Genomic DNA, 13064 nt, shown 5'->3' on the forward strand with positions numbered 1-13064 from the left:
CAAATTGCCTGGAGATCAACTAGGTGGGTGGCTTTACAGACATCCTTGGGGTCCTTGGAATTTTAACTTTAAGAGGCAAGAAGCCTCCAGCCCTCAAGATTTTTCTAGCCCCTTTGCTCGCATTATAGTAACTTGTGAGGAAGGTTCTGAAAATGGCATGCAAGTTTTTGTTTTAAAGGGAATTCAGCTATGCTTTTCCAAACTAACAGTATGTTGCACAGTGTAGGTACTATGGTTTACTAATTTGTGTGAGATCCAGATATTTGGAAAGGAACTGTAGCTCAGCAGTATAGCCCATGCTTTACATTACAGTGAGTCGCAGGTTCAGTCCCCAGAATCTCAAGTTAAAGGATCACTGGCTGCAAGTAACCAGGTAAAGAGACCCTGAATGTGACTCTGGAAATCAGCTGGTAGTTTGTGGAGATGGAACTGGGTTTAGTAAACCAGTGGACTAGACAGAGGGTTTGACTCTGAACTACTTGGAGCAGAAATAAAAATGTGATAAATCAATGGCATCTCTTTGCAGGCACTGTTGAGATGAAAAAGGCAGTTCAAAGAGGGTGGTTTTTTTTTCTTCAAGTGAATTAGAAATGTTAATCCAAACAATGAACAACTGATCTAGCAAGACGTATACACTTGCACAGAAGTGCCTTTGTGGTTCGTTTTAACAATACCTTATTAAAGTTGTTTGCTGTTTTGAGGAATTTGCCTTATGGGTTGTCAATCGGTCCTGTTTGCCTACAGAACAATACCGCTGGAAATTGAAAGGAAAGAAGACACTGCCTTGCATAAAAAAAGGGCTGCATGGCTGCCTTTCTGCTGCTGTAGATTATTCCACCAAAGTTATCATCAAAGACTGTGTGCCAATTTAATTAGTCATCTGCGAGAAGCGTCAAAAAGGAAAACTGTATCCACATAGCTAGCAGCTGGTTGAAGTAAATTTTGGGTCCTGCTGACATTCTTATTTAGCAGTCATAAAAGCAGAATGGAATAGAGGCTTCTAAAAATTCTTGTTCGCAGAAGTGGCATCTCCAACCGCAAGCTGAAAACTCTTTGCTAACTTTTTATGGGTTTGGAACTGAATCACTCAGACATGAAGGATCTGGTAGCAGACTGCCCTAATATGGTGAGGCGGTGGTGCATTGGACCATCTTGATCAGGTGACTTTTTCAGTTGTGAGGGGCTGGTAACAGGGTAGAAAGCAAGTGGGACTTCATTGCAGAGATCCCAAAAGAGCTGTGCTGGCTGGTGATCAGTTTCCAGGTACAATTCGACATGCTTGCTCAATAGTCTGTACCTGTGTTACATGAACGATGCCTCCTGTATTACATTTCACATTGTACTGTGAGGCAACTCTATTTCAAATACTCCAGCGTGGTACTCAAACTGTGGTACATCTTCTGTATCTTATTAGGGGAGGGATGGTAGCTCAGTGGTAGAGCATCTGCTTGGTAAGCAGAAGGTCCCAAGTTCCATTCCTGGCATCTCCAACTAAAAAGGTCCTGGCAAATAGGCATGAAAAACCTCAGCTTGAGACCCTGAAGAGCCGCTGCTAGTCTGAGTAGACAATACTGACTTTGATGGACCGAGAGTCTGATTCATATGTTCTGCAAGTGTGATGTGCTGTCTTCTGCTGACCCCACCTGCCACAGATTATCCACCTATGACTTTTTGGTATGCTAGTAGTAACCCTGGGCACTTAGTGGTTCTCTAATCCCCCAGTTCCCCTGCGCACCAACAAGTGTCTTTGGGCTGCTTTGTGCCAATCCTTCCTGTCTGGGATTATCCATTGTGCTTCTGTAATTTTTAATGTCCTTAAAAGTAACTATAAATGATAAATGTAACTGAACACCTGTGAACATATAAAGGGCCTTCTTGGACAAATTGAGTTTTGTTTTGTTTTTTTATCGTGGTGGGATCAGGGTTCTTTGATAGAGCAGTGGGAAGGACATGAGATGAATGGTTGAGAAAACGGCTGTTCTAAGACATAGTTAGTGGCTGAGATATAAGACTTTTTTTCGCTTAACAACATCCTGGATACATAATTCTTTGCCCCCAAAAGCTCCATTTATTTGTGAAGATGGCAATGTTTCAGAGGACTTCTGGCCTTTCAGAATAGCTGCTGTTTAAACTGAACATTAAGAACATAAGAGAAGCCATGTTGGATCAGGTCAATGGCCCATCCAGTCCAACACTCTGTGTCACACAGTGGCCAAACCTCCCCCCCCCCAAGTGCCATCAGAAGGTTCACAAGTGGGTCTAGAAGCCCTTCCACTTTGCCCCCCCCCCCCAGCACCAAGAATACAGAGAATCACTGCCTCAGTTCCAATAATATACTGTGGCTAACATTTTAACATATCCTGAGCTGTTCCTGATCCATCTGTTGTTAGTTGCTTAAATGTTTCTATCTTACTGTTTTGTTATCTGTGGTAATGGTGTTGATTTTTATTAACTGCCTTGGGAGCAGTTGCTGAAAACAGTCCATAAATTTAAAGTGGGGGGGAAGGCAAAGATGAGATTCTATTAAGTGTTTGCATATGCTTCAGATGCTGCTTCACCCAATTCAGTGGTGTGAAGGAGGATATTTCTCCAGGCAAACAACAGATATCCCCGTATGAAATGCAAATCCTTACCTGTTCTTGCTTCCATCTGGAAAGAACAGCGTGCTTCATTGCATTTTGTTTCCCATGGAAACATGTTAATTTGCAAAGGCACCAGCTTGATTTCACACTAATTAGTGCCTAGGCCCAGTAAATAAATAAATAAATTTTCTTTTGATATATATATTCTTTTTGATAGAGAAGATCCTGGTCCTTGACAGTAGAGGGCAATAGCTATCAAATGGCTGTTTACATACGTAAGCAGTACCAAAAGATTTTAAGTTTAGTCTTGCTTTTCATCGTTGAATTGCAAAATAATTGCTGCCCTAGATTTGAAGTAAAACTGCATGCTCAGTCCTTTGCTGCAAAGCTCCTGTTCATGGTTTTATCATTTTGTGCTTTCATTTATGCTAGAAGATAGCTCATTATGCCTTTTACATGCCTTGTATCTTCAGCATTTTCTAGGTAAAACAATCTGCTGAATGATTAAGCAAAATAGAAATACATGAACTGGCATCTGCGTGGAAATATTTTTCCCTTGTGAAGAAGAATGGGTAGGAGAGGCACTTGACCACACGTTTGACTGTGCTGTGTACAAAGAGGTCAGTGGGTCTTTTACATAGGTTGATAAGGTAAACAAGTGGTAGGTCCATGAGACTCATGCGGGGAGAATTCCGCCTCTCCCCTCCTATCACATCTCCAGAAGATGCAAACAAGGGGTCTGCAGCTTAGTATGGATTCTAATATGACTTTTAAAAATCAATTATTTGAGATACAGCAGAAGAAGAAGATAGAAGAAGATATTGGATTTATATCCCGCCCTCCACTCCGAAGAGTCTCAGAGTGGCTCACAATCTCCTTTACCTTCCTCCCCCACAACAGATACCCTGTGAGGTGGGTGGGGCTGGAGAGGGCTCTCACAGCAGCTGCCCTTTTAAGGACAACCTCTGCCAGAGCTATGGCTGACCCAAGGCCATGCTAGCAGGTGCAAGTGGAGGAGTGGGGAATCAAACCCGGTTCTCCCAGATAAGAGTCCGCACACTTAACCACTACACCAAACTGGCTCTCCAAAGGCATAGGTAGGGTGCTAGAATAAGCAGTATGTAAAGGGGATGTCAGGTAAATTTTTTTGAGAGTGAAGGGTTCTTTAGAGACGCTTTACACAAAATAAAATGATATAGGGGAATAGTTGCCAGTAATCTAAGTGCGTACCATGCAGAAATTTGTGCTGGTACATTAAAAGAATCTCAGAGGGTGCTTCTATGCATATTTAATACTAACTGTGAGAATTTGTATGTACCTCTTCCTAATAAAGAACTCACAACATCCAGTGTTTGGGCTGCAGAAACTGTATGGATTATTAATCAACATTTCAATTATCAGCAATGTAAAGTGTCATTTTTCAGTCACGCAAATGGAGTTTCCTCTATTGACTCTTTGTTGATCTCTTGCTCTGAATTTGGATGTAGCTTGGCTCTTATAAAAGGTTTCAGGCCCCTGTTCAAAACTGCGGTGACTGACCCTCTACAGTCTCCTGTGTTGAACACCTGGTAGTAGTTCACGTTGCTTAAAGACAAGCAGAGAGCCATAGCACTGGTGATATACTAGCAATATAGGAACAGTTCAAGATGATGGGGCAGGGAAGGCATGTTGCCTAAACCCAGACTGAAAAGTTGGGTGAAAGAAAAAAGGTGAATGGGAAAAGGGGCCTTGCTGTTAACAGGTGGGGTTGGTTGGAGGAAGTGTAGAGTACTGAGTTTTGCATATTGATCCAAAGTTAACATCAACACTTCAGGCTAGCTAGATGAACAGTTGATTATTGAAAGCCTGTAGACAACTAAATAAGGTCAGTAGTTCATTGCATATGGAAGGGGAAAGTGCTTCAGAAGACAAAATTCTTTTCCTCTGTCTTAGTTCTCAGCAGCTTGTCAAATATTTGCTGCAGAGAAATGGGTTTTTTGGGTATGAAGCGACAGATGATGCGGGGTGGGTGGAGTGTAGCATACACAAAGCACATTCTCAGGTTGCTTTATCTGCAATTGCTGAAGTCCGTGGCAAATATCGGCACTTTGAACTTGTTGGCCCAAATGACGATAGATGGCCTTCATCAGCTCCTCAAGCTATGGCTCAACAGCAGCAAGCAGCTCGGAGCAGGCTATTAATTTGGAAGTCTATGAACGCTGCACTTATAATTCTGCTTTTAACAGTAAAAAGAGTGTGAAACGTTGTGGAAAATGGCTTCCTTCTGTTGGAATGAAAATGTGGGAGGGTTGGCGAGTTGCCATGAAACAGATCTTGAATTAGAAGGCAGATCTGTAACTCGGCAATTGGAAGAGTTCGCTTTATCTCTAACAATGTTCTTGGGCCCATAAAAATAATTTAATTTGTTTTCAATAAAAACCCTTTGGTCATCACTCACTGGGGCAAGGTTAAGTTAATTATTCAGAGCTGTTATGGAGTTCAGGTATCGATTTCCCCACACACACCCCTTCCCAAACCACCATCCCTGCATTTTGAAAGCTCTCAATACATGCAAACTGGCTGGAGCGGTGAAGCGTACGGGAGCTGCTCAGTTAGCAACCTTCTAATCATTGTTTCTGCTGGAAGAAAAAGTAAGGCCAAGATGCAGTTTTATTACCAGGCATGTTCCCAGTGGGGCAATGCAGGAAATATTTGAGAAAGCTTGCAAGGTTCTGATCTGTAAAGCGCATTCGTCATGCTGTCCAGACGTGGCTGAAATCTTTAAATATGCCGCAGATGTTGGAATTGGCTTTGAGGAAATGCATGCAATGTTCCTGGCTGTACTGAAAATGCACTCTGTTATTGGTAGTCTCTCTTCACCTCACCTATAAGACCTGTGTCCATTTTTCTCTCCTAAAGCTTTACAGAAAAGATGTCCTACATGGAGGTTCATCAGTGGCCAAGGGAACCTCCATGTTTAGAGGCAGTAGGACTCTGAATGTGAGTGCTAGGAAGAGGGTTGCTGGGATGGGAAATTCCTGTTGCACAAGGTTGGCAAGGTTTGGGGAGAGCAAGGACCTTGGTGGGGTATAATGGCACAGACGCCATCCACCAAGCAGCCATTTTCTCCGGGTGAACTGATCTCTGCTGTCTGGAGATTAGCTGTAATTCCCAGAGATCCTCCTGGCCCCATCGCACTGACATGATCCACAAAGAATAACCATGCTTTGGCATGATGTCTGAATCAACAATTAAAGAGCCAAACATTAAAAACAAACTGTAAAATAAATCATATACCAACATACATGTATTTATTGTAGAAAGCTAAAACCATTTAAGGGCCCATCATAAGCTTCTATCTTATGCACAATCATAAAACCATAATGTTCGACCTAGACTGGTCTTCTTCAGAGGTCAGATGGTTAGACGGTCAGACAGGCTCAGATGGTTAGAGAGGCAATGGCGGCGTGCTCGAGACGAAGCGACCAGAACATCTTATAGAGAGTTTATGAGGTCCTATGAGATGGCAGTCAAAGCCACAAAAAAGACTTACTTTGCGGCCAAGATTGCGTCTGCAAACTTGCGCCCAGCACAATTATTTAGGACAATTCGGAATCTTACAACACTGCCGCAAGGCAGGCCACGTGCTAGGGAATTGGAGATGGGCTGTAAGGCTTTTGCAAAAAATTTTGCAGATAAGATCTCGTCACTCCACCACGACCTTCCTGCCACATTGGAAACAGTATGTGTACTTGAGGCCCCATGCCTGTCTTCTGGATCAGTTCTGGATTGCTTTGACATGCTCAGCCTGGAGGAAGTTGACAGAGTCCTCTCCACTGTGTGTCCAACAACTTGTGATCTGGACCCATGCCCCTCCTGGCTAATTAAAGCTTGCCAGAGGGAGCTTAGATGTCCTATGCGGGACATCGTAAATAGATCCCTCTCGGAAGGGCTTTTTCCAATGCCTCTTAAAGAGGCTGTGGTTCGTCCTATCTTGAAAAAAGCTACATTAGATCCGGCCAAATTGACACATTATTGACCGGTCTCGAATTTACCCTTCTTGGGTAAAATTATTGAGAGGGCAGTAGCATTACAGTTACAGAGTTATCTAGATGACGCTTCCGTTTTAGATACCCACCAGTCCGGCTTTCGCCCAGGTCATGGGACGGAGACAGTGCTGGTTGCCCTGGTGGATGACCTCCAGTGGCATCTGGATTGAGGCGGCTCGGCGGTGCTGATGTTGTTAGACCTATCAGCTGCATTCGATACGGTCGACCATCAGTTACTGACCCACTGTCTCACTGACACAGGGATTCAGGGGTTGGCCTCACAATGGCTTTCTTCTTTCCTTGATGGTCGGGGACAAAGGGTGGCGATTGGGGGTAAACTGTCCTGGAGGCACCCGCTTAATTGTGGGGTGCCACAGGGGGTGGTGGTCTCCCCGATGTTATTCAACATCTACATGCGCCCCCTTGCCCAGATTGCCCGGAGGTATGGGTTGGGTTGTCACCAATATGCTGATGACACTCAACTCTGTCTACTGATGGATGGCCAGCCTGACAGTGTCCCAGAAAATCTGGACCTGGCATTGCAGGCTAGTAGGTTGAAGTTGAATCCAGCGAAGACAGAGGTCCTTTGCCTGAGTCGTGGTGGTCTGGGCAGGGAAATCCCCCTACCAGCATTTGACGGTGCACCATTGAAAATGGCGCACAAGGTCAAGAGCTTGGGGGTGCTACTGGAGCCTGCCCTGTCAATGGAGGCCCAGATAGCAGCCACTGCTAAATCCGCTTTTTTTAAATCTTAGGCAGGTGAGACAGTTGATCTCCTTCCTGGAGCGCGGCAACCTGGCAACAGTGATCCATGCAAAGGTTACCTCAAGGCTGGACTGCTTTAATTCCCTCTACATGGGGCTGCCTCTGTACCAAACCCGGAAACTACAGCTAGTGCAGAACGCAGCGGCCAGGCTGTTATTGGGGCTCCCTAGATGGGAGCACATACAGCTGGGGCTGCAGGAACTGCACTGGCTGCCAATAGTGTACCGAATTCATTACAAGGCGCTGGTTATTACCTTTAAAGCCCTATATGGCCAAGGACCTGCCTTAGGGACCGTCTCTCCCCATATATTCCCCAGAGGGTACTGCGATCTGGTTCTCAAAATCTATTGGTAATCCCCATGCCGAAGGAGTCCAAACTGAAAGTCACCAGAGAAAGAGCCTTCTCGATTGTATCCCCCCACTGGTGAAACCAATTGACAGAGGAGGTGCGGGCCTTGCGGAGCCTTGCTCAGTTCCTCAGGGCCTGCAAGACTACTCCCTTCCAGCTGGTCTTTACTTAAGATGGAATCTACTGTAGAAGGAATACCGTCACCATGGAAAAACTGTAAGATGCGTAACATCAAGATTTTAGCACCAAACCAATTTAGAAGGTTTTAATGTATGATCTCAGAGCCCCGTGGCACAGAGTGGTAAAGCTGCAGTACTGCAATCGGAGCCCTGTGCTGATGACCTGAGTTCGATCCCAGCGAAAGCTGGTTCAGGTAGCCGGCTGCAGGTTGACTCAGCCGTCCATCCTTCCGAGGTGGGTAAAATGAGTACCCAGCTTGCTGGGGGGAAAGTGTAGAGGACTGGGGAAGGCAATGGCAAACCACCCCGTAAAACATCTGCCGTGAAAACATTGTGAAAGCAACATCACCCCAGAGTCGAAAATGACTGGTGCTTGCACAGGGGGCTACCTTTACCTTTTCAATATAGGATCTATAATATATTATTTATAATGTATGATTTATAATATGCATTGTTTTAATTGTTGAAGTGTTTTTATGTTGTAAGCCGCCCTGAGCTTGCTTCGGCGGGGAGGGCGGGATATAAATTAAATATTATTATTATTATTATAGAAAGGTAAGTACACATATTGGCTCATAATACCGAATACAATAAAACAATAGAACAATGCTGGACCACAAGGAAATTTAATGAAGTGACAAAGGCTTAAAGATATTCTTGAGACCTCTTATGCTACAGCCTTATGTCCTAATCAAGGGCACACATATTGCATCCAGTGTCTTATTGCATGCCACATGGTCCGGAATTGATCAAGATAAGTGTAAGGTCAGAGCCTATGTGCCAATTCTTGGGTTGCAAATTGTGGCTAGTTCTCACTGTAGGTTTTTTTTTTTTTTAAAGCATGATTGACAATGCAGATTTGTTATGTTAGTTCAGCTTTCAGGGTCCCTGTACCATAGAGCTGAGACTGCTTGGACAGGTGGGAAACAAGCAAACCATAGCATGGGTGTGCAGGGACTGGGAGCAATGTCTTAAAATGAGCATTTTGTCTTCACTGCTTACAAATATCTTGCGACTCCCCCACCCTCTGAGATATCTGACTTCCTATTTTGAATTAAAACGTGAGCATCTTCAGCGACGCCAGCTATTTGCCTTCAGAGGCACGCGTCGCCACGAGTCATGAAGGCAAAAAAACCCAAATTTCTCCGAAACCCTGTTGATTTCAGTATGGAGTGTTGTTAATGAGAACGGTGGGAACTTTGAGCTCCAGTTGAGACTGAAAAGCTGCATCTGTGTAAATTTCCAAGTCAAATTGGCTCTTATTGTATGTGTTTCATTTGCAGGCTGCTGCAGCATGACCTTTCACTGACCCACTCTGGAAGAAGCGCAGCTTCCTCATGTGCATCCTTTTCTTTAAGTTTGACCCGCGACCTGTTTCCAAAAATGCATACAGGTAATTTCAATTCAGGCTGTAGTCCCTTATCTAAATGTTTGCTGGCACTCGTATATGGAAGGTTGCTCAGTGCACTGGTTGCTCATTGCAGTGCTGTTTGTAACCTTAAATTGAAACTGCTATTTGCCTCCTCAATAGAAAACCATTGTCATGAATAGAACACAGTCCTCTTTTTCTGATGCCTAATACATGAGAGAGCAGAATCCAGTAAACAGGAGAGTGGAATCTGGCACACTTTGTATCTGTGTCCATAACCTTTTTACCTGTGCTTGTCAGGAGATGGGATTATAGTCCTTTTCAGAGGTTTAATGTACTCGTGGTTGGGTCAAGTTCACCTTTGGTTGCAGCCCTGACTATAATGGCCACTGCATATGTTTAAGTCTAGCGCACTTTGGCATGATAACATGTAATTCATTAAATCCCAGCCGCCCACCCATTTTGCCAATTGTTGATTTGATGCATGAGAACAGAGTGAGTTGCAGTAGTCCAGTCTGGAGGTGATCATTGCATAGATCACTGTGGCTAAGTCATGGGAAGAGAGATAGGACCCCAGTTGCCTGGCAAGCTGAAGATAGTAAAAAGGCAATCTGGTAACATTCACGACTTGGGTCTCCATTGAAAGCGAGGCATCCAAGATCACACCTAAGATTCTCATTGTCGATGCTGTTAGGTAGCTCACAATGTGATGCAGTGGTTACAGTGTATGAGTAACATCTGGGAGATCCGCATTTGAATCCCCACTCTGCTCTGGAAGTTTGCTGGGTAACTTTGGAAAAGAAAACCTTAAAATGGCACCTTAAAGACTAACAATGTTGATTTCAAAGTTTGAGTCCACTGGCATCTTTGAAACCAACGAAGTTTAATTCTGGGCATGTATACTTCATCAGATCCCATGCACACAAAAACTTATACCTGGAATTAAACTTCTTTGGTCTTAAAGGTGGCAGCTGGACTCAAACTTTGTTCTGTTGCTTCAGACCGTGGCTACCCACCTGAATCGATGTTTATTTCAATCTGAGCGTTGTGAATCATAGCTCAATTTTTTCAGACACATGCGAAGGGAAATCATAGTGTGAATCTTCTGGGAAAGATTATGGGGGTAGGGGGATCTTCCCTATTACCCAAAGAAGCGGACTGTACTCATGAAAGCTCATGTTGAACTACATGTTGTTAATTGTTATGGTGCCACTGGACTTTTGTTTTATTCTTCTGCAGGAGGCTAACACACCTACCCTTTTGGGTGATCTAGGGCCAGTCACTCTCTCTCAGCTTAACCTGCCTCGCAGTGTTGTCACTGTGGAGGTAAAATGGAGGAGAGGAGAATGATGTCATAAGTTGCTTTGGGCTCTCATGAGGGGAGGGTACAGGCTTTTCATGGGGGATAACAGGGTATAAAAACTAATAATCTGACATGAAAGTAATTTAAACTTGTTGTCTGCCTTACACAAAGGTTTAGGTCAGGTCAGAATCAATGCTCCCTCTAAGGAGGTCTTGTGAGCAAAAATTCTACTTTGTGAGCTACTCCATACATTAGTGTGGTCTAGGTCCATTTTTCCTGAGCTAAGACAAAAATGTGTGAGCTGGAGGCTAAAAATCTGTGAACTAGCTCACACTAACTCAGCTTAGAGGGAACACTGATCAGAATAAACTTTTTAAAAATTCCCTTAAGAACAAATTCAAGCTAGCTTGTGGGACAGCTGCTGAACCCATTTCTCTGGTGGGGTTCATATGCTGGTTTGCCCAGTCAAATTGGTACTTGAATTATCCAAGATTTGGGATCCCTCAACCTAGCTACTGTTTGTAGAAACCTCGTAGGGGACTGGGGAAGATATGGTAGTTCATATTAATCCTTCTGTTATATTTTTCTCTGGTTTAAGGATAGGAGGACCCTTGCTGGCTCATGGAGCCACTGTTCTTGATGAACCTGCTCTATATTCATATTTGGTTTGAAATCTGCAGGTACCTCCGAACTCATAAAAAGGGATGTGGAGAGAGAAAGCTTTTGCAAATAGAATCTGCAAAAAGCTTCACGTTCTGATGCTAATCGCTATAGAAACAGTCAGTGCAATGCCAGAGAGAAGTCACAGCGAAACATGTGTCTGTTTTTACAAAGTACTATAAATATCCTTTCAAGTTAGAGGTCAATAAGATGGTGCTAGCAGGCAAAGGAAGGAAACTGGCAGTATGAGCCCTAAGTGGATATTCCACTCTGTGGAACCTGCGCAAAGTCTTCTGCTGTTCTGTAGTAAATTCCATCTCTTCTGGGTTTTTCAGATACAAAGGACTTTGAGATCATGCATTTAATTGGCAGTGCAAATTTCTGAAATTAAAATGGTTCCAAAATATCTGTAAGAGATGTATAGGCCTTATTTCTTAGAATGCTCAACGTCAGAATTTAAAGCTTTTGCCCTGTTCTCCCCCCCCCTTTTTCTCATCGTTGTATTAAATAAAAAAACCCACACAAATAGAATTTCAAAACATATTAACATAGCATTCTATACAGACTAAGTAATTCAAAAGAAAGACACAGTTCATAAAATTAATAATCATACTGTTATGATATACATTAAAATATTATAAGGGTTCAAAAATACATCATTCTTTGATACAAGCAATTTTATGATGTAACCTCTTTATCTGTGAGTGGCCTCATGGCGCAGAGTGGTAAAGCAGCAGTGCTGCAGTACTGTGGTCTGAACTCTCTGCTCACGACCTGAGTTCGATTCCGGCGGAAGCTGGATTCAGGTAGGCGGCCCAAGGTTGACTCTGCCTTCCATCCTTCCGAGGTCAGTAAAATGAGTACCCAGCTTGCTGGGGGGAAAGTGTAAAAGTCTGGGGAAGTCAATGGCAAACCACCCCGTAAAAAGTCTGCCGTGAAAATGTTGTGAAAGCAACGTCACCCCAGAGTCGGAAATGACTGGTGCTTGCACAGGGGACCTTTCCTTTTCCTTTATCTGTAAGACACCTTTTGTCCTGTTCTGTTAGTGCTCCCCTCCCTCTGTTTTTTAAGAAGAGCTGGATTTATGCTCCACTCTTCACTTGGTGTCTCATAGTGTCTTACAATCTCCTTTCCTTTCCTTTCCCTTCCCCTCCCCACAGCTGACACCCTGTGAGGTAGGCGGGGCTGAGAGAGCTCTGAGAGAACTGCTCATGAGAGAACTTGTGATTGGCCCAAAGTCACCCAGCTCACTGCATGTGAGAGAGTGGAGAATCAAACACAGTCCGCCACTCTCAACCACTGCACCGTGCTGGCTCTTTGCAGGTCGAGTGCACATCATGTATCCCTTTAAGGCAGCTTCCACATGACAGGCAATCTCTCTGGAGCATTCATTGCTGCTGTGAGTACCGAGGCATATGCAGTGGCAACAGAGCATCCACATGGCAGTTCTATGCACTCTTTCTTCGTTTTAGCCTCCCATGGCCACAACTTTCCTCTGCCACCAGAGGGCTATTTTGAAAATCTGCCACTGTTAGATTGTTAAGACACAATAAGGTTATAACAGTCTGTTGCCATGTTCTAGCTCTTCTGCATTCCTACTCCTTAAAAAAAAAGTATCTACCCCTTTGCTGCCCAGATTTAAGAGGTGCACATTTACTGCAGCAGCTCCCCCTGGCAGCTCTTGTCAGGAATAGAAGGCAGGCTTGCTTTCTTCCCTGCTCCCGCTTATTGTAAGTTGCAGCCTGCTCACTTTGTCCCATACAATTTAATAACATCTGCTGGCAGCCAAGTTTGTCCTTTTCTCTAGAGAAACCCTGTTTTCCTTGTAC

General features: G+C 44.0%; 1 protein-coding gene across 2 annotated transcripts in view; it reads left to right on the top strand.

The window, feature by feature from the left end:
- Positions 1-9188: 9188 nt before the first annotated feature.
- Positions 9189-13064, top strand: part of TANGO2 (transport and golgi organization 2 homolog) — a 96317-nt gene continuing 92441 nt past the window's right edge. For both annotated transcript variants that reach the window (XM_060249885.1, XM_060249886.1), the window contains exon 1: positions 9189-9296. In XM_060249885.1, the coding sequence (XP_060105868.1) occupies positions 9241-9296 (56 nt within the window). In that variant the 5' untranslated portion in view covers positions 9189-9240. The remainder of the gene's footprint in view (positions 9297-13064) is intronic.

This window comes from Heteronotia binoei, chromosome 11 (assembly GCF_032191835.1).
Source record: "Heteronotia binoei isolate CCM8104 ecotype False Entrance Well chromosome 11, APGP_CSIRO_Hbin_v1, whole genome shotgun sequence".
NCBI classification, from domain to species: Eukaryota; Metazoa; Chordata; class Lepidosauria; order Squamata; family Gekkonidae; genus Heteronotia; species Heteronotia binoei.